General features: G+C 32.4%; 3 protein-coding genes and 1 long non-coding RNA gene across 4 annotated transcripts; 2 read left to right on the top strand and 2 right to left on the bottom strand.

The window, feature by feature from the left end:
* The first annotated feature begins 289 nt into the window (after positions 1–289).
* Positions 290–1,929, top strand: LOC149904811 (tRNA (guanine(37)-N(1))-methyltransferase). The gene is made up of 2 exons (XM_090107554.1): positions 290–465; positions 543–1,929. The coding sequence occupies exon 2, from the start codon at positions 547–549 to the stop codon at positions 1,846–1,848; it is 1,302 nt and encodes a 433-aa protein (XP_089963680.1). The 5' UTR covers positions 290–465; positions 543–546; the 3' UTR covers positions 1,849–1,929.
* A 5,323-nt stretch (positions 1,930–7,252) lies between these two features.
* Positions 7,253–10,534, top strand: LOC149904812 (bifunctional FAD diphosphatase/FAD synthase-like). The gene is made up of 4 exons (XM_090107557.1): positions 7,253–7,325; positions 7,584–7,940; positions 8,204–8,325; positions 8,570–10,534. Exons 1-4 carry the CDS (start codon positions 7,257–7,259, stop codon positions 8,769–8,771), a joined length of 750 nt encoding a protein of 249 aa, XP_089963683.1. The 5' UTR covers positions 7,253–7,256; the 3' UTR covers positions 8,772–10,534.
* Positions 10,535–10,660: 126 nt separating this feature from the next.
* LOC149904813 (GPN-loop GTPase 1) lies at positions 10,661–27,840 on the bottom strand. The gene is made up of 9 exons (XM_090107555.1): positions 27,709–27,840; positions 27,511–27,636; positions 27,105–27,272; positions 26,721–26,917; positions 12,824–13,015; positions 12,544–12,596; positions 12,253–12,341; positions 11,797–11,943; positions 10,661–10,792 (listed from the first exon to the last, which is right to left on the bottom strand). Exons 1-9 carry the CDS (start codon positions 27,749–27,751, stop codon positions 10,710–10,712), a joined length of 1,098 nt encoding a protein of 365 aa, XP_089963681.1. The 5' UTR covers positions 27,752–27,840; the 3' UTR covers positions 10,661–10,709.
* On the bottom strand, positions 25,528–26,695 carry LOC149904814 (uncharacterized). Its single transcript, XR_016457283.1, has 2 exons — positions 26,166–26,695; positions 25,528–26,063 (listed from the first exon to the last, which is right to left on the bottom strand). It is a non-coding gene; the product is annotated as an uncharacterized LOC149904814 (long non-coding RNA).
* Positions 27,841–27,978: the final 138 nt, after the last annotated feature.

Consider the following 27,978-nt stretch of genomic DNA (forward strand, 5'->3'; position numbering starts at 1 on the left):
GTATTTAGAAACACTGTAACCGGTTACCGGAAACCACCCGGAAACGATACAGGGAAAAAAAATCTCATGCCATATTATCACAATAATTATTATTCACACCGCTAATCATACCTTAAGTATTTACATATTTAAATTAAAACTCAAAGGGTACATAGTACATTTGTAAAAAAATATTTGTTGCAATTTTCTACTATTTCATAATTATTTTCTTAGCAAGGTGGCAATATTAAAGTTAACTGTCTCATTCTGTACAATCTGTCATTACTCATTTGTCAAATTTATACTCAAATCAAATTGACAAGTCGAAGTTTCACGCAAGTTCTAGGTTTGCTTGGTGTTTATTTTAAAATTACTCAAATAAACTTTATTTCGATCTTCTGAAATATTATAAATACAGTGTGTTTACTGTTTGACAAATCTTCAATGAGAGGCTGATATTAATCAAGTGTGTTGACCTTGGACTAGGTTAGTATGCTAACTGTTATATTCATTTGAGTTATGACCATAACCCACATTCGAAACTTTTTACGTTTTTTTACCAGCAAAATGTGCGAATCGAAGGTTTCATTGATGCCGGTTGGTGTTCGTGGTATGCGTGTTTTGGATCGTGAAAAGTTCATACAAAAAGTGCGTGTGCCAGTGATTGTTGTGACTGAAGACAAGATTGCCAAAACAAGTAAAATAATGAAGAATTATTTTTTCAAAATGGAAAATTTTAAGCCCGTACAAGACTACGTAATGGACGATTCGATTAAAAAGAAGAAAATTTTTTGCCATCCAGAAAAAATTGCACAATGGACAGACATATCTGAGACAGACAGGACTGCTCTCAAACTAAACGAAGTAAGTGAAGATTATTTATTATTTGAAGATGTTCAGCTCACTTATGACAATTTGAAGATTGATACAGTGTTTAAAGCAGTACTGCCAGAGAATGAAGAAATAGTCAGTAGTTTTTCTCAAATCGGGCATATCATTCATTTGAATTTAAGAGATCATCTGCTTGAATATAGGCAACTCATTGGTCAAGTTCTTCTCGACAAAATCAAGCTGTGCAGGACAGTTGTAAACAAAAGCAACATAATAGACAATACATATCGCAATTTCAAAATGGAGGTAATTGCTGGAGATGAGGACTTTCTGGTGACTGTAAAAGAGAATAGGTGTAGCTTTCAGTTTGACTTTTCCAAGGTGTATTGGAACCCTAGATTGGGAAAGGAGCATGAAAGGATATTGTCATTCTTAAAGCCAGGAGATGTTCTATTCGACGTGTTCTGCGGTGTAGGCCCATTTGCTATACCAGCGGCAAAGCGACATAGTATTGTATTTGCAAATGATTTGAATCCCGACTCTTACAAGTGGCTGGAACATAATGCAAAACAGAATAAAATTGACAAATCCCTCATTAAAATGTACAATTTGGATGGCAAAGATTTTATTTCTGATATCTTCAAACAATACATTATAGATTTATGTAATGGTACGCACAAATTAGAGAGCCAAGCAAAGATTCATGTCACAATGAATTTACCAGCCTTAGCTGTTGAATTTCTGAAGTATTTCAATGGTTTGGTTGATAAACAACTGTGTGAGAACATACCCAATGATATAATAGTGTATGTGTATTGTTTTGCAACTGGGGACAATCCAGTGAGCACCGCTAAGGAAATGGTATTAACAAACATTGGTGTGGACATATCGGAGAATATAATTGATGTGTTCAATGTGAGAAATGTTTCACCGAAAAAAGAAATGATGAGAGTAACATTTAAACTCACTAAAGAGGTGCTAAGTAAGAAGGTTTTAGTGGAAAGTGATGAGCCACCAGTGAAAAAACTATGTGTTTAAATTTATTTTAATAAATTTTGTTTTGTAATGGATTTGACAAATGTTAAGCATTTAATACAGTGTTATATTTTTAAATAAGAATAATTATTGATTGTGCAATTAAATATAAAGCCAAAAGTGAAGAAAGTTGTTAGGTAATGTTAAAGTTCATTAATGTAAATGTAATTTAAAATCAGTAAACCAGGAGTCTAAAATGGCTATAATAAAAAAGCATTCAGTGTTACTTTAAGTGTAAGAAATATTAAAACTTGTTTTCTTTAACCATTTTCTTTAATTTAATCTCACACATAATACCATTAGTATCTTGCAATAACATATATGTTTTTACTGTATGACTATGACTACATAATTTATATACAGTGTAAACTCTATATAACGACACTCCATTTAACGTCAAACTCCGTATAACGTCAAGATTTCTCGACTTTGGTTGGTTTATATTGTTGTCTATACAATAATACACTCCATATAGCATCACGCTCACTCTAATTAACGACCACAATAAGACATTACAACTAGGAACTAGGACTAGGAAGTACTGACTAAGTTGCCGAAATCAATGAAAATGTAGTTGTTTACATTCTTTTTTACTGACATACCGAAGATTCTCAGAAATGCAGTTGTAGAAAAATAAAGAAAAAATTCTGCATGCCGAAGAAGATGGACGATCTGCCAAAAAATTGAAGAAACCTCAATATGAAGACCTTGATCAAGCGATGATAACATGGTTTCATAGGCAATGTCAAAATAATATTCCTGTCTCTGGACCAATCATGCAATTCCCTTTCTCTCCATTTAACGACCACTCTCTATAGCGTCGAAAAATGCACGGTCCCTTAAGTGACGTTATATAGAGTTTATACTGTATATAAAAATGAATCGTAAAATGTGTTGGTAAGCGCATAACTCGAGAACGGCTGAACCGATTTCAATAATTCTTTTTTTATTATATTCCTTGAAGTACGAGGATGGTTCTTATGTAGAGAAAACGTAAACATGTACCACGGGCGAAGCTGGGGCGGACCGCTAGTTTATTATAATTATAGGTACCTAAGTATAAGAAAATCAATAATAAATTTTATAAAAATTCATTCCATTTAATTTTGAAATTAGACAGACTAAGATGAATTATAGAGATAATGATATATGTACATAGTTGAATTCAATGTAAAATTATATTCTGGTTTTATATGCATCATTGTTATAAATTTTGTCTTAATCTTTGTGGAGGTTTTTAAATAAAAAAATATAAGTAGGTACATAAATTGAAAATGTACAATGGAAAATCCATGACGATATAAGTTAAATATAAATTATAATGTAAATATTGTGTCCTATTAAAAAACATCTGTACATCTCCAAGTTCCGCTTCTCCGACCTCTGCCTGTGTGTTGTATCCAGCTCATATCAGCACTCTGCTGTTGACAAAATTTCATAGGTCCAAAAATAAAATAAGATGCAATAGAATACTTAAAATTTAAATCATGTATTAAATAAATTATTTAATTTCAATTTTTTTTTCGTCAAATTATTTACTCGTGTCCATGGCCATGAAACTAAACTTATCAATTTCTATTACGACAATCAGCGCGTGATTCAATCAAATCCACGATTACAGACTGACATCACACAGATATTAAATCTTCAATCTGCTATCAAAGAGTAATTTGACGTGGTACCTTTTCTTGTATCGATAAATTTCAGGGAGGTATGTGATTTCTAATTTATTTGTAACCAACCGCGTGCCTGTCTTGCCGCTTGACCTGTAATGAAATGAGTAGCCCACATACACATGGTAAAATAATTATTGAAAGAGTAATTTTTTACTTAAATCCTCGTATTAATTTTAACTTTAAAGATGATATCATACATAATATATGCATATTATGTAAAATTATTTAAAAGAACAACTCCAGAGATTCTTGCCTGCTTCTTCTCTGGATATTTGTAAAAACTGCTTCCCGAACCGGTGGTAATCGATAAGACATGTTCAAAAGTGCAAATTACTTATACACTTTTTTGTTGAAATTGATAAATATTATATAGATAGTTTTTAGGAAATACCTAAATCGCTTATTAAATTAATTAGGAAAATTATTTAATATATACTTATTTATTTGCTCTATATCTCTTATTTATTTTTGAATCGAATTAATCTGTAGAACAAATGCACCAGAACTTATGCGATTTTTCACAGATGAAAATCCAATTTTACTAAAATTAATGGCATTTTCGATGTGATATGGTATTTTAACTATTTTTCTCGTGATTCCTTATTTCTGATAATGCAGGTAAATTTAGAACTCACGGATAGACGCACCTATATAGCTTCTTTTAGTTGTTTCAATAATAATGCACTAAAATGTAATGCGTTCATGAAGATAATAGCATTAATTTACATACTTATTAAGATTTCAATGCATGATGAACAAAAGTGATGAGTATTGAAGGACGTCCATTAATGTTTAGATTGCTTGCTAATTTTATAGTTATAGACTACAAGCCCGCATAGGAAAAAAATATGGGTCAAATGAACCACCAGGGAACATATCTAGAACGATAGAAGAGCAAAAAATAATAAGATTCATCACTATGCCGTCACTTGTAAGCTGTCCAACTGAGTGCAGATGAGAATTGAAAAGTACAGGTAGACTCGGTAAATTTTGGTCATATATTCATCGATAGATCCATTAAAAATAATAAGAAACCGCTCAGTGCCGTACAAAAATGGCGGTCCACCAAGTCGGAATTTTTATTTAATTTCCGAGAGTTACCGGGGGTAAATTTGGTCATTTGACCATGTACGGCATCTGTGTCATACTATTGCTATACTGCTTTTAATCCATTATTCCGCAACGCCGTACAAAAATCATGGGGACAAGGGGAAAAAATCGAGAGTTGTAATCCCCTCTCTTTCCCCACTCCAGGGGGTCATTTGACTAAGTACGGCTTCGGTTCCAAAACATTATCTAGCACTCAAAAGTACTATTAAAAACAATGCCGTCAAAAAATAATTGTTCTTTTAAATGTATACCAATAATCATCTTAATTTCATCGAATTCTTGATATAAAGAGCTGTAAGGTCATTTGACCCTGTACGGGAACTTTTTTTTAACATGATATTGTAAAATTCAATTGTTGTATAGTATTGCCGTTCAAAAGAAACCGTTCTAAAAAAAGTTATAGAGAAATGCAAAACCAGAAATTTTGTTAAAGTTTAAACATCGTAGATTAATGATATATTATAATAGTTTTCTACACTTTATTCGTTGTTTTAAATAGTATTAACATAGATAAATTAGGAAAAAACGATGCCGTACATTTTTGTGCAGACCACATCTTTTAGGCTGATGAAAGCGACGAAAGCTACAATTTTAAGGGTGCTTTATGGCCATTTGATACAGTACGGCATTAACATATTTTTACCCAACTACGGCAAAGCATAAGGAGGGTTATGGTTTTGACAGGTCATGTATGTATGTTCATCTATTCCCTCGTAACTTCTAAACTACTTATCAGAATTCGACAAATGACATATCATTAGAAGCGTCTGAATTGTTCACTGGATAACTAGCGACCAGCTAGCTAAAGTCTATATGGGGTTTCACAAAGTCTAATGTGGCGCCCTCTAGCGGACAAAACATACAGAGTAAAAAAATAAAGTTAAGATAAATATGCCGTGTTTGGTATCATTTGAAAGCGCTTTACTTGTACATTTTGAATATGTATATATTACTAGCATTTGCTTGTGACTTTACCTGTATTCATGGGCTGATTGCATATAATTCACATCTTTTCGTTCATAGCTTTTTTATTAGTTCATCAATTTAACGGAGTCCATTCCACCTGACTCCGACTTTCCAAGGTGATAATTAACCACCTCGAGCTTCTTAATATTAATGTATATTTATATTTTATTATCAAAATATAAAGCAAACATTTCGTTATATGGATTTTTTTCTTTTTCAGATTTTTCCCCTTTGAACCAACGAAAATGTACGGCACATGAAAAAATATTATCTATGCGTAAAATACTTTAAAAATAAATTTATTTCGTGTTGTGTCAAATGACCCCCTGGAGTGGGGAAAGAGAGGGGATTACAACTCTCGATTTTTTTCCCCTTGTCCCCATGATTTTTGTACGGCGTTGCGGAATAATGGATTAAAAGCAGTATAGCAATAGTATGACACAGATGCCGTACATGGTCAAATGACCAAATTTACCCCCGGTAACTCTCGGAAATTAAATAAAAATTCCGACTTGGTGGACCACCTTTTTTGTACGGCACTGAGCGGTTTCTTATTATTTTTAATGGATCTATCGATGGTTAAGAATGCCGTACAAAAATATATGACCAAAATTTACCGAGTCTACCTGTACTTTTCAATTCTCATCTGCACTCAGTTGGACAGCTTACAAGTGACGGCATAGTGATGAATCTTATTATTTTTTGCTCTTCTATCGTTCTAGATATGTCCCCTGGTGGTTCATTTGACCCATATTTTTTTCCTATGCGGGCTTGTAGTCTATTACAGATATATCGACTGACGACTGGATCTGTGGAAAAGAAAATGATTAATCTTATCAGATTCCAAGAGCCTATATTTGAAGAACAGATAACGTGTTATTAAAATTGCTTGACCTTCGTAGTTCTGCACTGAAAATCAACAGTAGCGGTTAAATAATAATTTGAAAAATACATGTCCTATAAATCGATGTCCTGGAGTAAACGTTAACTTTCGTATAAACGGCTGATTAAATCTTTTTTCTATAACGTTCTGGGCATGGACGTATAAAAAAAGACGGACGGTATATCGCCTAAACATTGAGTGAAGCCTAGTAATGGCGGCGAAACATCCATGTGTGTGCCATGTTGCCATGGCAACAGCTGTCCTGATGACAATGGCGGCTGTATTTTTTTCTATAAATCTTGCCGTAGTAATTTTGTCATTAAAACATAAAAGAAATAACTTGCTTCCCTGTGGAATGTAATCCCTTGTGTTTTGTTATTTAAAATTGTACTGTTGCGACACCATTTAACCACGCAAGACGGCATTTTAAATATTTTTTGTGAAACAGTGACGCAGTTAATCAGTCGGTAGTTCACGACGTAATGGCGGCCGACTAGCTTACTATGATGAGAGTGTGTGCGTGTTTATTGTCTTTACACGATCGCTAGCTTACTATGGTGGCTTCACGTTGTTTATTCGTAATACGGCGTCCGTCTTTTTTTATACGTCCATGGTTCTGGGATTGTTTTAAAAAAATAATCTAATCTAGATGCATTAGTCATTGATTTTTGGCGCAATGTTCATTTTAGTCATATATTTTACAGTTGACTGACGCAATGATCACAGTTTGTGATTATTTTTGTAATAACAGTCTGGTATTTGTTCCAGTACGCAAAATGCCGAAGCGAGACGATGTGATTACAAATTATGAGGACACAGCAACTGTGATAGCAGAATCTGAACAGGTGCGTAAATTTTTAATTTTTATCGAAACTTAATTTAGGAATATCGAGCTTTAAGAGATAGCAAAGCTTTACGCTGCAGGAGGGGTTTTGTAGAGTCATGTGTTTTATTTTTTTTTGTACGAATACTTATAGATATGTAAAGATGATAGAGAATAGAGAAATTTTATCTCCATTGTTAATTACCTACTTATTGAAGAAGTTTTATTCTTATTGAATAATATTGTACTTGTCTAGTCTATGATACTTAGTTTTTTGCAGATACTAAGGCAATGCTTCTCGCAATTCAGGTTAGACGAAGTTTTCCTATCGTTCAACGGCGGGAAAGACTGCACAGTTCTACTAGATCTCACAATAAACATATTAAAGGATATATTTAACAAAGAAGAAGTAGCAAAAGATCTGAAAGTCATATACATGCGTTCAAATGGCCCCTTTAGAGAAATGGAAACGTTTATAGAAGAAATTGAAGCGCATTATAAAATTAAATTATTAGTGGTTGAGGGAGAAATGAAAAGCGTCTTAGAAAATATTCTAGAAAACGATAGAAGACTCAAGGCCTGTTTAATGGGAACGAGGAGGACGGATCCGTATAGTCAAAATATGAACTTTCTACAGGTATTGTTATTAGAAATATCCTTTCTATTGATGTCACGAATTACTTTGTAAAGATAAGGCAAATGTTTTGAAAAACAATGAGATCATTGTCATTAATAATAATAATATCTAATTAATAATTATAGATATTGTAGGGGCTAATATTTAGTACACGATTTATCATTTATCGCAATTATACATCTAGTAGGTATGCAAACATAAGGTTTGTATTTTTTTTTTTCAATCATATTATACCGACATTTTAAACCTCCTTAATTTTTCAGAAAACAGATCCATCCTGGCCTCAAGTAATTCGAGTATCACCACTGTTAAATTGGAGTTATCATCAAATTTGGACGTATATTCACGAGCGACATGTGCCTTATTGCAGTCTTTACGATATAGGGTAAGATATTTTTACTCAACGCTCCCTCAAAAATATAGATCTGATAAAAATATATATAGTTTCAAACATTCATTGGTTTGAAAAATTTTCACTGCCAAAATACTACGTATTAATGTGAATTTGCCAGAAATTGGAATAAAATAACCATCTATATTATTATTGCAGCAATTATAACTTAAATTAGCGTAGTTAAGATCGCCAACAAACCCAGAATAATTTATATACTTACTGATATTTTTTTCAGATACACATCAATAGGTAATACATATAACACGTTGCCAAACCCGTCTCTAGCGTACCACGTGAACGGTCACATAGCATATCGACCAGCTTGGTTGTTAACCGACCCCACACTAGAAAGAGCGGGAAGGAAGTCCACACAACCCAGTGTACAAAATGGTCACAATATACCTATTAGTAATGGTCAAACAGCACAGACATTATAGTTAAACCTTTGGACTGCCTTGTTTTTTGGCTTTATGCTGTATAAAATATTTTTTTTTCTTGTTACAAAATGTCACAACTTATGTATGATTCGGTAAATATGGTACCTATTGAATAACTCTTTGTCGTGTTATAAATCCGTGCTTTTAAAATCTAGTGTAAAATATGTTTTGTCTAATACTTCGGTAACAAAACATATTACCAAAGTTTGGTAGTTGTAAAAAAGGTAATAAGTCAAATCTACCTATGTCTAATGACTTATATATTTTTGCGAATTTGAAAATGAATAAACAACTTTTGAATTTGCCCATTCGCTTTACTTATTAATTGAAGAGGTAGCTTTAAATATATACTTCAAAAGTGACTTAATATACGTATTTTACGGAATATACCTGTATAATTAACCTGTGATACTCTCGCAATATGTTGTGTTCTTAGACAAAGGCTCATGATATGTGGTACAAATTAATTTTTTGTGGTAATTGAGCCGAGATATTTTTGTAGGTCAATGATTAGTTCCATTTAACAAAATATACGCAGATTCGTTAAATTATACTGCACGTTTGATACGTGTTTAGTTATTTAATCGTACTTATTAAAATTTAACTGACTTATTTTAAGTTCTGAAATTGAGCGCGTAGGATCTGTTACAGTTCAAATTACAAATAAGCGATAGACATTTTCACCTTTGCCTATGCTTTTTGGAACCTGAAAATAACTGTTCTGTGTTGTGTACAATTATTATTATGATATTATGTTGCTATTCAACATTATTTTGTAACATTCAACTATCTACTTAAAATTTTTTTTGCGAGTTTTAAAAAAAAAATTAGTTTTATAATATTACAGCAGTTTTCTTATCCATTCTGCCTTTGTTGTTTATTTGGTTACTAGTTTAACCGTTAAACTTATTTTTATTATTTAATCACACATTTAGTATCACATTTTTGTAACTACTCGGCCAACTAGCGTACTTATACTTTACGTTGAACAGGGATTTATTTTAATTACACATTAGTAATTATTTATTTATGATTTTATCACTTAATTTTACTGATTGTATCCAACGTACCTTTGTAATTTAGTTTTTAAATCACACTTTGAACATTTAGCAATTGTTTGAATCAAATCCTAGTGATAGTAGATTGTTATTAACAATGCATTTTATTTTGTGTATATTTTAGTTCCAATCTCGAATTTAGGTTAGTTATAATTAGATAATTGTTATATTTATTGACAGCAAATACCATCAGAGATTTAAGGCTTCACCGTACGAATATCACAAATAGTTTTGTTTACTAATTGTTTATACTTAAGTTACATATAAGACTCATAACATCCTGTCTCAATATATTGAGCTCAGAATAATTATAATTTTTTTACATCACGATTTTTGTATTTTATTTACATTTAAGTATATAAGTTTTATAGAAATACCTATAAGATATTAGGTATCATTTTTTTCTTAACTAAATAAAATACAACTCTTACATTTCTGATGGTATTAAGCAAACTTGATAATTTTCAAAATCCAATAATTAATAATGGTATATGCAATTTCCTATTATGCCAACCTCTCTGTGAGTTTTAATAAATATAATTTGACCGAAATTGTTGACTACTTATTTAAATCTTTTACAATTTACAAATGATATTTAACATTTTTTTACTATTTATTAACTAATACGCCTTCCAAAGTATTTATCTGAATTATTACATAATAATAAACATGTAACATTAGATATGAGATTCTTATCATGCCTTTATTAACTTTAATAAAACTTATACTAAATCTTCATATATTTTATAGAACTAACGCTTCTAATGTCTATGCAGATGAAATAAATTGTGTTGAAAAATCATTGCAATGATAAAGTGAAAAGAAACTAAATTATAAAAAGACATTATACATATTTATTAACCGCTTATATACAATGGTTTTAAGTATTATTTTCACTCTGATTAGGTTTTACATGTTTCTTGATAAATTCTTGAAAAGCTAACACATCTTCTGGCTTGTCATCTGAAATTCGACAACAATTAATTACTTTAATTAAATACATTTTTAAATAATAAAAACAGATAATAGATATTTTGACATTTATATTTATTTACTAGCTGCTTGCCCCGGCTCCGACGTGATACGCCATTTTGGACCTTTGGTCTAACAGATTTACTAATTATATTTAGAAATGCCTGTATAAGAATTAAAATAACCAGCTTCAAATAGGGTGGTTTCTAATTTCAAATGTTTATTTTTTTGTATGTTCACCAAATTCATCATTTATAAGCCAGTCCTAACAATAACTATCAAACTATTAGGGCTCTTTCAATTTATGCGTTTCGTATCGGACCGCTACAGTGCCGAAGCGGTGCGTTTGTCGTACGGCGCACGGCCGGTCGTTTGTTTTCATACAAAATGCACGGTGCGGCAACAGCGCGGCGTCCGTACCGCAAACGCTCGACAGCAGGACGGCAACGTTGCAAGTCCCATAGGGATGTCGGAAATGCAATAAAGTATCGATATATATCGTATCGATGTTTTTTGAAAATATCGATATCGATATTTTTATTAAAAATATCGATATATCGGTATGATTTGACAGAGAATATTCGTGCTCTAAAAATAAATTTTTTTGGTCTTATCTAATTCAATCATCTTACATTTCTACGGGTACTCAAGTACAGAAATACGCGCGTTTTGAGGTTATAATACTATATAAGTCAGTCGTGGTAATAATACGGACGGGCAGTTGAAGAGCACTAACAGTAATGTTTCTTCGAGTCCATGGCTTAACTGGTGTCAAATAAATTTAAAACAGCACTAGCATACAAACGCACGGCAGTCAGATACGCTTTCAATTTAAGCGTTTGGTAACGGACTGCTACCGTACTGCAACGGCACGGCAGCGGGTTATAACTAGCGGCACGGAAAACGTGCGGCAGCGGTCCGATCGAAACGCATAAATTGAAAGAGCCCTTACGTCTATACATCATAGAATAACATTTATCTATATAAAAACATACCCATCTCAGGTTTTTGGTCTTCCGTACTCTCTTCGTCACTAGAGCTCTCATTGGCGGGATGCTTTAGGTACATATCGCTTCTCTCCCTCCCAACCATCACTTCCTCTATGAGTTTCTTCTTGTCTATCACTGTGTCTTTGTCATCAACTAAAAAATAATGATGAAAAATAATAAAATATCGAAATTAAATTTATTCTTTAAAATATTATTCGTTGATGAAGCTTTTTAATACTTCGAAACTAAAAATCTACGAATCAAGATCAAAAAAAAAGACGGGTTGCACTCCGGGAGTGCCGGCAGAAGTGAAAACTTGATTATTAACGTTGAGCATGTTTGATATCCATCCGTCTTACGCTTTTTCGATCAGGTCACGTGTCCTGACGCGAGTTTAAGATTTTATACCCAACGCCGCTAAAGAAGTTTTCACTTCAAAAATCATAAAATATTAAATCATACCTTGTTTATCCTCTTTCAATTCCTCCTCTTTCCTCTTTTGTTCTGCCAATTTTTCCTCTCGCATTTTCAGCCAGTCCGCTTTGTATTCCCTGCAATTCAAAGGAGAAATTAATAAATAAACTAAGTATAATGTATTTATCATGAAATATTCTCTATACCACTATAATAATATGTTCATAATTGTCGTAATATTTAAATTAATAACCACTTTAGTTAATAATGTAAATTGTTGGAAAACTTTACAATTAGAAGATATTTATATCATACCACTTATTATTATTAAGTATTTACCTCTCATACTCTTCAGCGGCCTCATCAACCAGTTTAAAGAACTCATCAATTCCCTTAAAATAGAATCAAAATATAACATTAATTGCATAATTCATATAATTTCATGATGATAAAAGTGTGGTTTAGAAGGAAACTCAAAATCGATTTTAACTTTCTTGTTATAATAACTGTATTTATATGTTAACGGTACAAATAAATATATTTTCTTTCTTTCAAAAATAAATTGTGTATGATGAGCTAATTAATATTTTTCTATAGCTTAAATAACAATAAATCTCACATCGCCAGTATGAGCACTAATGCCGCAACACCTAAGGTCCGTATAAAAGTGGTCAAGCGCGAGTGCCAAGGAGCGAGTCAAGTTGCCCACATACGAACTGCCTTCCCCTGACCCCTCTGCGTCTAGTGCTTCTTGGAACGCTTCGAAATCGCGCATCCATTCTACTGCGAAGGCATTGTCTACTACATCTGTCTGGAATTGTGGATGAGATATTATTTTAGCAATGAAATTTAAGAAAAATATACAATTTATTGTGTTATGTTAGTAAACAATATGGTAGTCATTTCTAAAATTCATTAAAATATGTTTTATAGTGATTGTGTGGTTAATTTACAGTGTTTTGAAGACTTGAAATTGTAACATGTTCAAATGAACATCAAGTAGAATGTTATAATTGGTAAGAAAATCATACTTCTTTGTATGGAGAGGCAAAAAAGATCTACCACTTATTCCTATAGAAGTATATAGTACAACAAAATAGTTGTGAAATACTTCCTATAAGCTTTTTATGCAAGCCAAATAAATAAATAAATAAATGTTAGTTAATAATGAGTTATTTGTAACTTAAACAATCAGGAATAGTGTATGCTATTACCATGTCTGGTGCACTACATACAAAAGTCGATTAATGCCATCCGTCTACCAATAGATGCCGCTAAGTGTATCATTTTAACCAGCAAGAAACAAAATTAGATTTAATTGCAATTTCATTGCTTTTTATAATTTTTTACATACTTTTGTAAATGGAACCTACCTATTTAATTTAATTTTCACTCGATTTTAACTAATTTTACAGAAAAGTTTATATTCAAAACAACGCCATCTCATGAAACTACTATAAACAAGTTATTCTCCTCCGATTTGGCGATGCTAAACGAATACTAGATGGCACTATGACGTTTTTACGTTACTTTTCACGTTTTTAACACAGACTAATAATAATATCACAGACCACAGACTAATAATAATATATGTACTACGTTTTTAATACATAACCTCATTGCCTTTGCAGTACCTATAAAAAATATTGTAAATGGGATAAAGCCGTTATTAATTATTACTAACTGCGTTCCTGTAGCGGCTTATATTAGGTAGGTACCTAGTGTATTGATCGTTTTCATACGAAAAATGAATTGTCGGAAAACTTGCGAGATTGTGTGAATATTTGATTGCAAGATCTCATTACAAAATAATATACATTATACAACCTATACTTAAACCGTAGTAAGTATATTATTTCTAGTCACATTTAATTATAAGTATCACAAATCGACCTAGTCCCACAGTAATCTCAATTAAGGCTTATGTTGTGGGAACTATAGTCTGTCCACTATAAGAATTGCTTTTTGACAGCTCGACGGGTGATACCAGAAGTGATGTTCAAAAGATTATCGATTGTGATACCATTTCAATTATAAATTAAAAATATTATCATAAATCGAATCAGGTACGTAAATAATAATTACAACGTAAACGTACTAATAAGATATGTAATAATAAGACCACATATCTATGCATTGTATGTTAAAACTAAACTAAACTAATATTTTATTATTTATTGGTTTCTATCTTACAATTTGGTTGTCTTTACGTTTAAATTATATAACATAATAGAAGAGTTATTCTGCATCGGATATATTTTACAGAGTATTTCTATCGATTATTATAATCTATCGACCCATCATTGAATAATTCTGTGTAGACATCACTATTTGTATGACATTTTAACATAGACAATACAATCCTTCATAGGCGTGAAGCTGTCAAAAAGCAAATAATATAATGGACAGAGTATAGACGATGATAAATATAATTTAATATTTTATAAATACATATATAGATAACACCCAGACCCAAAAACACATATTAATCAAGTTCATCACACAAATATTTGCCCTGACCGGGGATCGAACCCGGGACCGTCAGCTCAGTAGGCAGTTACTTTACCTCTGCGCCAACCGCGTCGTTAAGAATATCAAGAAATCATCATAATGATAATAAATCGAAACTAAAGTTAAATACCTACCTACGTCATCTTGTTTTATTTTCTAAATAATCCTATCAGATTACCTATATATGAAGTATGAACCAAAAAGTTTTGAGATTTAAACCGTAGAAAAGGTTTTGAATGATCCTTTGCGTTTTTTTTATTTATGCGCCTAAAATTAAATATTTCGACATCGATTCCCATAAGAATGAAGTATTTTCCCGTTATAAAAAGTAGCCTATGTTCATCAGGTAGGTATAATTTTTGCTTCGAATGGTGAAATAATTTTTCAAATCAATCCAGTAGTTTCGGATCCTATCCAATACAAACAAACAAACAATCAAATCATTTCTGTTTTGTAGATAAATACGAAAGTTACTCCGTCATAGTAGGACAAAATAGAAAATAGTGGGACCACGAGAAAATAGGTATTCCCGCACGCGTCTGAACCGATTTTGACGGAAATTTCGATATACATACACGGTACATACCTACGTTGAAAAAGGACATCTCAATTTTGTTGCATAAATATTAGTTGGATTCAAGGTGTAGGAACAGGGATTGAATAAGGCACACGGTTGAAGCCGTAGAATGAAAGTTGGTAATTTATAAGATTAATTTATTGTAAAATAAACTACTTCATTTTACTTAAACATATTCTATTTATCATTCATTGCCTTATCATAAACTTTTGAGTCTAGTTAGGTACTAGTACCTATTATGTGAAAATTTTGAAAAAAAAATGTTTTCTTTAGGAAATTATTAGCATTAATTACCTTGTCTTGTCATTAATTTATTTACCTACTTGGTAATAATCGGTCGAACACTTGTTTAAAGTTTATTTTCCTTGTCTTTTCCAGGTAATCTAAATTATTTAATTTTTGCAGTAGGTAATTAACCTTTTGAACGCCAATGACATCTATAGATGTCATGTGCAATCGTGCCCTGTGCGCCAACGACACCTATACATGCCAAGAAACAGATCATAGATAAATACAAAATAAACATATTAAACCTTTACTTTTACGTGTTTTATTTATACAGTTTATGAACTGAATCCCCAGTTATTACATAATTGTACACAGAAAACAAAATTGCCAAGTAGTTATTCAAATATTTGATGACAAAAAATAACTTAATTAATGGCTAAAAAAGCATGTTCTCTCGCGCCAATGACATGTATACGTGCCTACTAGTGATGTAGTGTAATATTCAAGTAACTTCATTAAAATTTCAGCGAAATTACTCTAATTCGCTTAATTTTTGTAATAACTACAAAAAAAATATATAAGCTTAGTCACTGAGAAAAAAGGTAAATACTACATTCTTTGGTATAATACCATATTGTCTATATTGTGGATATTGTTGATTTGAATATTTTCCTTTTCGCCAATCATGCGCATCCCTAGCACAGTATCGATATGCAATCCCTTCTGCGCCATTGACATGAATAGATGTCGGACTGGTGACGTCGTAAGCGCGTGCCGTGTTGTTAAGTGCGGAAAGTTGTAAAAATATTTTATCGAGTAGGCATCTACCAATATTATAATCGCAAAAATGGCAAGTGAAGAGTTTTATAGTACAGAAGAACTATTGCGCAGAAGAACTATCTAATCAGTGCCTTTATTAGAATATTCTTATGATACAAATTGTCGCTATGTCATATCAAAATATGGTAATTGACCTAAATAGGTACCTACATATAATTAGTATTTGTAATAACTCAAGTATTAAACTAAATGATTGGAAAATAAATATGTAGTTTTAATGCAATTCCCTTTATTTAAAGGTAATAGTTGTTTTGATATTTACAAATAAACACTCCACAATAATACCTATAGTTCATATAAACTTAATAAATAAACTCGATAAGTTATAATAATATACAGCTACACATCCCTAATCAGAAGCGAGAGATTATAAAAAAAAGGATGGTTGCCCGCGCCATTGGCATGTATACATGCCAATGGGGCGTAACTGATAGAGAATAGTGCTGTAACTTGCTGCAATTTTATATGTATTTTTGTATCTCAAAAGGTTGATTTTTTTTGTTGATAGTTGCTATAAATGTGGTCTTAAGTTTTTACAGTAGGAGATGAGGTTAAATAAATATTATTTTTGTGTTATAAGCTGTTTATTCAAATATTCAGACGTGAATTATTATGTTTATCGATAACATTTTGGAATCCCTACTATTTTCAAGGTTATCTCATTAAATTTGTGGCTTGGCGTGGAGGGCACGGCGATGCGTTTTTGCTCTGGCGGTCAAAAGGTTAATTCATTTCGGCTTGAACAGACAAGGCCATTAGGTGAAGCGAGATTGCCAAATATGGGTGATCTGTAGATTGCCGTCCTGCTGTCGAGCGTTCGCGGTACGGACGCCGCGCTGTTGCCGCACTGTGCATTTTGTATGAAAACAAACGACCGGCCGTGCGCCGTACGACAAACGCACAGCTTCGGCACTGTAGCGACTAGCGGTCCGATACGAAACGCATAAATTGAAAGAGCCATAAGTGTTGGAACAATATTCCACCACCATTTAACCAGTTTGACAAATATTAATAATTTTCGTTTCCAATACCGGAGACATATTTTAAAATCCTGTTCTAACCATGCATTTGTATCGAATTACAGTTTACACATAAACTTTAATTAAATATTTATTTTATTTACTGGTTATAATATAACATAACATTATATAGACCGTTATTTTCTGCCTATTTATCATTATAATTATAAACATTGTAAGTATGTATATGTTAACGGAAATGTATGTAATTCCTAAAATCGCATGGAAATGTGTGAAATAAATTATTTTATAGTACACATTTCCTAGGAAATCCATACATTTCCTAACTAACAGTCGGAAATGTAAAACATCTAAGATATTGGAAGGTACGCGGGACGAGGGGTATGTATGTCGCAATCGGATTGTATAATCCGCCGAATTACAAACGGCCGGCATTTTGTAATATGCCGAAAATTCGTAATCAGAATTTTTTGGTTTGGATAAGGGGGTGGGTTAGGTTAGGTTCGTGTTTTTTAGAACTATACAGAAATAGGAGCCCCACGAAGTGGGGCTCCGTCGGCTCGCGACCGTCTTTTTGTAGAATGTTTGAAAAAGACGAATTTTGGCATATTACAAAATGCCGGCCGTTTGTAATACGTCGGATTATATAATCCAACTGCGACATGTACACGGGGACAGCAGGACGAGGGGACTGATTACCTTAAGGACGCTGCAGCGCTGTCACAAATCTGCGTTACTCAAATTTAGGTATTTAACGTCGCAACGTGGTTCGCGGGACATCACGCTCACGTAAACATAGCGCAATCCATTTTATAGACCATTTTCATACTTGATATTTTTTTTTTTTATATTTTTATTGAAATTGATTCCAGAAGATTACTGGGAACTTTAAAAAATTCATTTTGTTACTTTTATTAGTAGGTACGATCCTTATAAGTATTTTAGTGTATTCAACCAACTTAAAAAAGTGGGACTATTTTACAACAATTTGAATATGAATTGTATTATTGTATACAATATCGAAGCTTTTTAAGAAATATATAAAATATTTTTTTAAGAATTATTATCATACATAATATTATGTTACCGGCAATATATTAAACCCGGCATTGTATGCAATTCTTAGTAAATGTAGGTATGTTATTCCGAGAAACAGTCGGAATTAAATAAATTAAATTCGTCACATTATCTATATCTTTAAATCTGAACTTTTCCTAAGTAGCAAACACATTTGCAAATGTGGGTGGTTTTTGGGGTAGCTATTAACCAATATGAGGTCAAAACTAAAATCCAAGATGGCGCCGACGAAAATTTGAAATCTTTTCGTCATGGGTGTCATTTTCAAGGAGTTGGAGTAGCTATTAAACAATATGAGGTCAAATCCAAAATGGCGCCGACGAAAATTTGACATCATTTCGTCATGGGTGTCATTTTCATGGTAATTGGGGTATCTGTTATGGACCAAGTGATAAATTGGGCAGTATACATAATGCACGGGCATTATGAAAAATGCCCAATATGAGAGTGCAATTTGATAATAATTATTCAAATAATCAAATTGACCCGGCATTATACATATTGCCCATCACCTTTTGGGCAGAGTAATACAAACATATTTAATTACTATTTTTTTATTGTTATTGTCATTTAACTTAAAATAAACTAAATATTAAACCACTTAAACAATCAGGCTCATTATTTGGATTAATTACCAAGGACTTCTACCTTAAAAATCCACTAGTTAAATAAATAAATAAATAGTTAAATAAATAAATAAATAGTTTTTGCATTTAAAACTTAAGGAAAGTCATATTAAAAATATAACATAAAATATAATTAAATTTAAAACAAAAATTTCACAACGTACCTTTGTTTTATAGAAATGACTTACTATTATGAAACATAAAATAAACTAAAGTTTAAGTTTAACTACATTTTATTTATAAATAAATAAAATGTAGCAAGTAACAGGTTTATTTATTAGAACAACTGCCACTGTGATGACATTTTGAGGTACACAACTTTTTGGCTTTGCGACAACTACATTTATCCGACTTGCAACCACCTTTACAACCACATCTATTATAACCTTGCCCTCCGCATCTAGATGACATTCTACAACACTCTCTCAGCGAAATCTGTGTCTCTGGAACATCTTCAGGCGAAACAAATCTTTCCTTGCAGACAGTAAATTGGTTTCTTGAATATACATAGTTGGTTTAAAACACCTTGTTTTGTTCCCAGTTTATAAAGGTTATTGGCTGTTAATTCAAAAACTGTAGCAAGCATATTTCTTCCATCGCTACGAGCGCGATCAACATCGGGAACTCGGACTCTTACAGTGTCACCAATTGCAGCCATGGGATATTTAGCGCTTGATACATCCAACATTTTATTTGCTTGTTTCTGCAAATTTTGTAAAGCTAGTTTCCTAACTGCCATAACATTTTCTTTTTTGCGCTCTAGGTTTTCCTTTTCGTTTGTGGGTATTGGGTTTGAATCATTTTGAGTGGACTCCACTTGGTCAGTTTCGATGGGCTCGAGTTGATCATTTTCGGCGGACTCTACTTGATCATTTTCGGCGGACTCTACTTGATCATTTTCGGTGGACTCTACTTGATCATTTTCGGTGGACTCTACTTGATCATTTTTGGCGGACTCTACTTGATCATTTTTGGCGGACTCTTCTTGATCATTTTCGTTGACAACCACTTGATTCCTTTCAGTAATAGTGCTCTCAGTAGATAATAGTTTCTCTAAGTCTTCTTCAGAATTAATATCAAGCAGAGCCTCATGTGGTATAGAAGAACTTTTAAGCCCTACTTTCAACTTCGTTCCAAACATGGCTTCATATGGAGTACAGTTAATACCTGTGTGATGGGCTCTATTTTTCATTAATTGTACAAAACGTAATCCTTCCGACCATTTCTTAGTGTTGTTATCCTCCAACCACGTACTCAGCATATTCTCTATGTCCTGGTTAAATATAGAATGACATTCTACAACACTCTCTCAGCGAAATCTGTGTCTCTGGAACATCTTCAGGCGAAACAAATCTTTCCTTGCAGACAGTAAATTGGTTTCTTGTTATAAACTAATAATAAATTGGTTTATTATCAAATTGCCCAATTGTCATGTAGCATTATAATAATAACCGTGCAATGTGATAAATAATGAAGTTAAGATAGTAATTAATCACTTAGCCCAATAAAGCTAGACATTATTCATAATGCTCGGGCATTATAAATAATGCCCGCATTAATCACCTGGTCCATAACATATCTATTAACCAATACGATGTCAAAACTAAAATCCAAGATGGCGCCGATGAAAATTTTACATCTTTTCGACACGGGTGTCATTTTCATGGTTTTTGGGGTAGCTATTAACCAATATGAGGTTAAAACTAAAATCCAAGATGGCGCGGACGAAAATTTTACATATTTTCGTCATGGGTGTCATTTTCATGGTTATTGGGGTATCTATTAACCAATATGAGGTCAAAACTAAAATCCAAGATGGCGCGGACGAAAATTTTACATATTTTCGTCATGGGTGTCATTTTCATGGTTATTGGGGTATCTATTAACCAATATGAGGTCAAAACTAAAATCCAAGATGGCGCCGACGAAAATTTTACATCTTTTCGACACGGGTGTCATTTTCATGGTTTTTGGGGTAGCTATTAATCAATATGAGGTCAAAACTAAAATCGAAGATGGCGCTGACGAAAATTTTACATCTTTTCATCACGGGTGTCATTTTCATGGTTTTTGTGGTAGCTATTTACCAATATGTGGTCAAAGCTAAAATCCAAGATGGTGTCGACGAAACTCTTACATCTTTTCGGCATGGGTGTCATTATCAAGGTTTTTGAGACAGCTATGTAGGTATTACCAAATCCCCAATGTAACCGTCGATAATTAGGTATATTTTTCTTACTCCTTTAAAGTAAACTTAAATAAAATAACTAAAACGTTAACAACTACAGTTTTGTAGAAAGTCTTAAAAAAAAACAATTTTAAAGAACATTGAAATGCATATGCATTTCAATGTTCTTTAAAATTGTGTGTTGTGTTTTATATTACATTTCTAAATTCTAAATATTAGAATTTAGAAATGTAATATAAAACACAACTCTGTGGCAATCATCATCTGTGTTTATATTCTGACAGATATTATTTACTTTAAATATATTCGCTAAACTTTTTTTAAAATAAAGTTTATCTAAAACATTTAAACGAAGATAATAATAAAAAAGAACGTGTGTGCCGAGAAAACGTGTCAGATTCATAGCTACCAAAATCGCCGCCTTGCTCCATAACGCGACAGTATTACCATGACGCGATCTTGAAATTCAACGACCATCTTGGATTTTAGTTTTGACCTCATATTCGTTAATAGCTATCCCAAAAACCATGAAAATGACACCCATCACGAAAAAAGTCAAATTTTCGTCAGCGCCATCTTGGATTATAGTTTTGACCTCATATTCGTTAATAGCTACCCCAAAAACCATGAAAATGACACCCATGATGAAAAGATGTAAAATTTTTCGTCGGCGCCATCTTGGATTTTAGTTTTGACCTCAAACTGGTTAATAGCTACCCCAAAAACCATGAAAATGACACCCATAACGAAAAGATGTACAATTTTCGTCGGTGCCATCTTGGAATTCAGTTTTAACCTCATATTGGTTAATAGCTACCCCAAAAACCATGAAAATGATACCCATGACGAAAAGATGTAAAAGTTTTGTCGGCGCCATCTTGGATTAGAGTTTTGACCTCATATTCGTTAATAGCTACCCCAAAAACCATGAAAATGACACCCATCACGAAAAAAAAGTCAAATTTTTCGTCGGCGCCATCTTGGATTTTAGTTTTGACCTCATATTGGTTAATAGCTACCCCAAAAACAATGAAAATGACACCCATGACGAAAAGATGTACAATTTTCGTCGGCGCCATCTTGGATTTCAGTTTTGACCTCATATTCGTTAAAGCTACCCCAAAAACTATGAAAATGACACCCATGACGAAAATATGTCAAATTTTTTGTCGGCGCCATCTTGGATTTTAGTTTTGACCTCATATTGGTCAATAGCTACCCCAAAAACCATGAAAATGACACCCATGACGAAAAGATGTACAATTTTTGTCGGCGCCATCTTGGATTTCAGTTTTGACCTCATATTCGTTAATAGCTACCCCAAAAACTTTGAAAATGACACCCATCACGAAAAAAAGTCAAATTTTCGTCGACGCCATCTTGAATTGTTTTACCCCACCAATCTATTCAACAACCCATAAAAAAGAGCATCTGAAAAGTATCAAATATTTCAAATCACGAAAACGACAGTGCACGCACAATAATCTTTTTCTAATTCGTTTTATTTTTGGGACAAGGAGCGATACATCATACACCCGTCCTTCCAAGAGCGCTTCTGAGCGCGGTCTGACGACCCGCGAGAGCAAAATGTATGAAGAAATCAAGAAGTATTTTTAATTTAGCTAATAATTGAAATAAAATTTTGATTTAGATACAAAAAAAATTATCAGAATCTATAAAGGACTATAATATATCCCTCAATAATTTATAGGTAAGAAGATAGATTAGGCTTTTAATTTTCTTAAAATTGTACCGTTTTAGACCCCATTTTTTTTTTGCATTTTATGCGATCATTGTGCTGGGAAAATCGTATTTCAGCGACAATTTTGTATGACGTCGTACAATTTTTATAAGATGATCGTAGATCTGAATATATTATCTTTAAATTAATATATTACTTTGTTCTCACGTGTAATTGCTTTGAGTTAAAATGGTACCGTAAAATAGCGTTTTTTGTTAAAAATCGGTAATAGCACCCTTAAATAAATGAAAATTTGATTTGATTGAATATAAGTTGATTTAAGAAATGTTAATTAGTAAGATAATATGAACATATTATTATTATTTTACGGTAAGACTGTTACCCGATTGTCTCAATAAGTGCTAAGTATAATAAAAAAAAAAAATAACAACGTGTTTTATTACAGAAATCATTTACTTTATATACATTTCCTAATACGATATTGGAATTATATATAATTCCAAGGAAGATTATACATTTACTAGGATATGTATGCATTAAATAGTTTATTAAACAATATTTTATACATTTCCCAAGTGGCATCGGCATTGTACACATTTCCTATTAGTTTGAGACCCATTCGTTAAAAAGTCTTCAAATAACGTTTGTTTTATTATCTCGAAACTGCAATTAATAAAAAATGAAAATAATTTTTTTTTAATAATTAATAAAAAATATCCTGTCCAGGATTTTTCCAGTCAAACCATTTTTAATACACTTAAGTAATTTATTATAAAATTGGTCTCACTCTATTATCACGCCGTTGCATTTCGACTTATATTCGGATCTTAGACCACTAGGATTTGTATACAATTCCTTGATTTCATACATTTCCGGTAACATATACATAATTTTATTTATTTACATTAAGTATATACATAATTACATACTGATATTATATCTACCTATACATAATATATATATGTATATATATGTATATCATGTTTTAACTGATGTATTTATTTATTAGTATTTATGATATTAATAGAAATATATCTTTCACATAATATACTCATGTTAAATTATCATTATATACAATTCTAGACTGAAACTCCAATAGTCACTTGGGGTCACTGAAAATCAGTGGTGGTGAGGTATTAATCACCTTGCCATCATATACTGAGTTGGCTCCATTTGTCAGGTCACTCACTGCCACATTACAGTTCTTAGGAATAAGATTATTTTTATTTAATTATTTTTCTTTTTATTTCTTTTTGTTTTTCCTTCGTTTATAAATGTATCTCGTGTTGTGATCTTGATAATAAATGTGTTTTATTTATTTATTTACTTAATGTCCCTTACTGCATGCTTTTCATGCAGTTGTCCGCACCATATGTATTGTGGTCTTTGTCCATACACACTTTCTCCAAAGCCCTGCTTTGGTCTTGTTTGATGTATAAGCTCCTGTATATTAGTAAAAGTTAATCCCACCAAAAACATTTTCATGTAAAATGTTGCCAAGACGAGCCCATATGACTCGCACTGTCAAAAAGTTATCAGATCTCATGTAGAGCGAAGCTTCTAACACTACACGCCCTAACTCTACAAGGCCTAACTTCACAAACTCTACACGTTAGTCAAAATATGTGGCTTGGCCATTTCGCTACATTCACATCGGCGTAAGGTGAAAAATTAATTCACTGTTCATTACTTTTGTGTTATACAATAGTTCTTGTAGTAACGAACGGCCAAGCCACATATTTTGACTAAGGTGTAGAGTTTGTGAAGTTAGGCCTTGTAGAGTTAGGGCGTGTAGTGTTAGAAGCTTGGCTCTACATGAGATCTGATAACTTTTTGACAGTGCGAGTCATATGGGCTCGTCTTGGCAACATTTTACATGAAAATGTTTTTGGTGGGATTTCATTTCTTTTTGTAGGTTGTTTGTAACAATTTTTTTTTTAACAAGGAGTACCTATACATATATATATCTAGGGGAACCAAGTTTTAGATTATTAGATTAGACCTCTAGCGTCATCAAAATTTAATTTAAAATTACAGGTCTCATACAAACTCCCATCCCCTAGTTTAAGGGGTTGGGGGATGAAAGTTACAAGTTTTATAATTTTTTTGTTGTTTGTGTGCTAATACTAGCTTACATACAAAATTTCAGCTTTCTAGGACATTAGGAAATACCTTAAGAATTTTGATGATCATCAGTGAGTCAGTGACGAAATTAGCGTTTTTTAGATATAAATAAAATCTGAAGTATAAAAGCTAATGTAATTAAAACTTAATATGTTCAATAAGTCCGCTATTGACAATATATCCCGAAAATTTTGTTGATCTAGCATAATCCAAACCCAAGTTATGAGGGTTCAAAAAAACGTCGAAGCGCTTCGAGAAAAGGTAGGTAGTGCCCGTGCGCCTCGCTTGGCTTGTCTTGGCGGGGGCACTACCGTGCCCCCAGATCAAATATTTAATTCTTATTTCTTGAAATTTGGTATAGTATTCTTTGTGTGATACAAATCAAAACCAACAGTCAGGTTAGGTAGACTACAATTTACAAAACTGGCAGGGTTGCCATGCAATGGTTGGTGGTTAATGAAACACTTGACTCGACTGTAAGCTTGTATTGAACTGCTTAAACTGTAGAACAACAGGACTATATATTCTAGACGCACACATACAATAGATTACACACTACACTGTAAACTGTAGAATTAATATTAAAGACATAGTTCACTATATATTTTGTAGTCTTTGATTATTTATACAACAGACTAGAAATAAATACTATGTATGCGATTATACCTATTCTAGCCATCCATTTTAGTGTTCCTTAAAATTAAGTACATCTTAGTCAAAGGACAACTTATTGTGTGTTTGCCCGTAATGCACTCATAATAATTTTAAGTTGAATGTTTGTCATTCTTTATGTACCAAACACAGTCACGGCCACGGCGCTCATTCCATTTTACTGGTATTAAAACAGATGAAATCCTTCATGATCCCATATCCTTCTTAGTAGCAAATGTAGAAATCCCTTTCTTGTGTCTACAATGTTTTTGTGGAGAATCGTATTTACATTTGGGATGGATTAATTCTTCTCCTCTCTTGAACAAATTTGTTATTGCGAACGTAAGCAATAAGTCTGTAATAAAACAATCTTATATTGGGTTACAAATCCATACCTAAACCAATCATTAAAAATCATGTTTGTAAAAATTTATGTTCAGAGAAAATATCAGTTTACCATATAAAGCTTATTTTCTGCCGTTTTTCTGCCTGTAGATTCTACATAACCTGACAGTCCATCACTCATATTTAGCACTTATTTTTCAACAATTAAAAACGAAAACAAACAAAGCTTCTCGTTTTGGTTTTGACAGAATCTCGTAAATAAACTGAACTAAATACCAGTCATAATAATGTAGGTACTCTGTGAGTCAGCTTTGTTTAATTAAAAATCCGAGCATCCGAGTAGGTACAAAATATTATGTTGACAGTTGACAGTTGACACTTGACGCCAAAGACTTGAAAATAAAAGGTACGTGTACATATATTTACATTAGTGCCATCTAGTGGCTCTGGAAGGAAAAGAACATCAAGTCAGTGTTTAACGTGCCATCTAGTGTGTTAAAAGCAAAAGACTAAGAGATATAATCGAACATGTAGTACGTTATTTCCCCACTGGCGCTTTAATTGCGTAAATTCATGGTGCAACTTTTTTTGTATGGAGTGCACCGTCTGTTGTATACGTAGTATATTATTATTAGTCTGTGCTATTACATAAACAGTCAAGACTTACCTTATTCATAACAACAATAAACGGCAACCTTGTCTTATACAATATAGAGCAAGCATACAACATATTAGACATAAATGTGACTGGCGAGACACTCCTCACTGTGTCCATGACATACACAACCACAGTAGGACATGAAGACGCTAAGGTTTCTGTCAATATGGTGCCTGACGCTGACCATGTGAATACTTCTATTTGACCTGAATATTATGGAACAATAACAATAAATAATGTTTAAAATATATGAATAATATTATGAATGAATAAATGCTTAGCATTTAATATTATAGCTCCAAAATATTTGTTTAATGTCATTTGTTCCAAGCAATTTGCAATTCCTTTAAAATGAGTACAAACTTGAATAAAAAGAAATAAGCAAACACTTACCTGGTGTATCAATAACACAATACTTATGTTTCTTGCCAGCTTTCTCAATTAGTTCCACAACTTGTTCAAACTTTGTAGTGAACAAGTTAAGAGCAGTCACAATACCACCATTAGGTCCAAGGCCATACTGTTTCATTACCTCTTTATAATCAACTGTGTCTCGAATATCTGAAATATTTTTTTGTTGAAACGTGCACCGATACGAAAATTCATTAAAATTTGCAATCATTTATTAGATTATGGAAGAATAAATTCAAAAACAAACTTTACGAATCCTGAATGTGAATGTTTTTCACAGTAGCAAAATTTGTATTCCTTTATACATCAAAAGGCCTTTATAAGTAGATGTAACAATATGTACGTAATATATTTTTGTAACGTAGTTACTTTTACACATTTAACTTACCAATATTAGCGGGATATGGGACTTCACGACAAGCCGGATCCAAATTAATTAAATACGGTCTTGAGCCATTTATCACTTTACCAGCTAGTCGTCTGGTAAATGAAGTTTTCCCAGCACCAGCCATACCTATATAAAGATTGATTATAACCAAAATACAATGTAACAAACACAAACATTCAAAATAATAACAAAACTAACCTAAAATTATTAGGCATACTGGTTTCTTCGCTTCTTCTTCCATAGCTTAATCAAATGAAATCCTCAATGGTAGAAAAAATATCAAAAATTTTAATTTTCCATGGATTTCAAATTAAATGTAATAAATAATAATTAATAAATGTTTACTAGAATATACATTTGCGAATCAACATCACTGATCACATCAACATCGCAAATCGCAAACTTGAAACTTTGTTATTTTGACATATGACAAGTGGAATGTCAGACCACAGATGATCAAAATATTAT

Source organism: Colias eurytheme, chromosome 11, assembly GCF_061535395.1.
Source record: "Colias eurytheme isolate Ceu_HAF_F1 chromosome 11, ilColEury1 Martin Lab GWU primary, whole genome shotgun sequence".
Classification (NCBI taxonomy): Eukaryota; Metazoa; Arthropoda; class Insecta; order Lepidoptera; family Pieridae; genus Colias; species Colias eurytheme.

Bases quoted from the DNA above. Each gene is read 5' to 3' on its own strand.
- LOC149904811 (XM_090107554.1), top strand. From the start codon at position 547: ATGTGCGAATCGAAGGTTTCATTGATGCCGGTTGGTGTTCGTGGTATG.
- LOC149904812 (XM_090107557.1), top strand. From the start codon at position 7,257: ATGCCGAAGCGAGACGATGTGATTACAAATTATGAGGACACAGCAACT. The intron at 7,941-8,203 runs GTATTGTTATTA...TTAATTTTTCAG, and splicing joins AAAATATGAACTTTCTACAG to AAAACAGATCCATCCTGGCC. The intron at 8,326-8,569 runs GTAAGATATTTT...TATTTTTTTCAG, and splicing joins TGCAGTCTTTACGATATAGG to ATACACATCAATAGGTAATA.
- LOC149904813 (XM_090107555.1), bottom strand. From the start codon at position 27,751: ATGGAAGAAGAAGCGAAGAAACCAGTATGCCTAATAATTTTAG. The intron at 27,637-27,708 runs GTTAGTTTTGTT...ATCTTTATATAG, and splicing joins AGTATGCCTAATAATTTTAG to GTATGGCTGGTGCTGGGAAA. The intron at 26,918-27,104 runs GTAAGTGTTTGC...CATAATATTCAG, and splicing joins TTGTGTTATTGATACACCAG to GTCAAATAGAAGTATTCACA.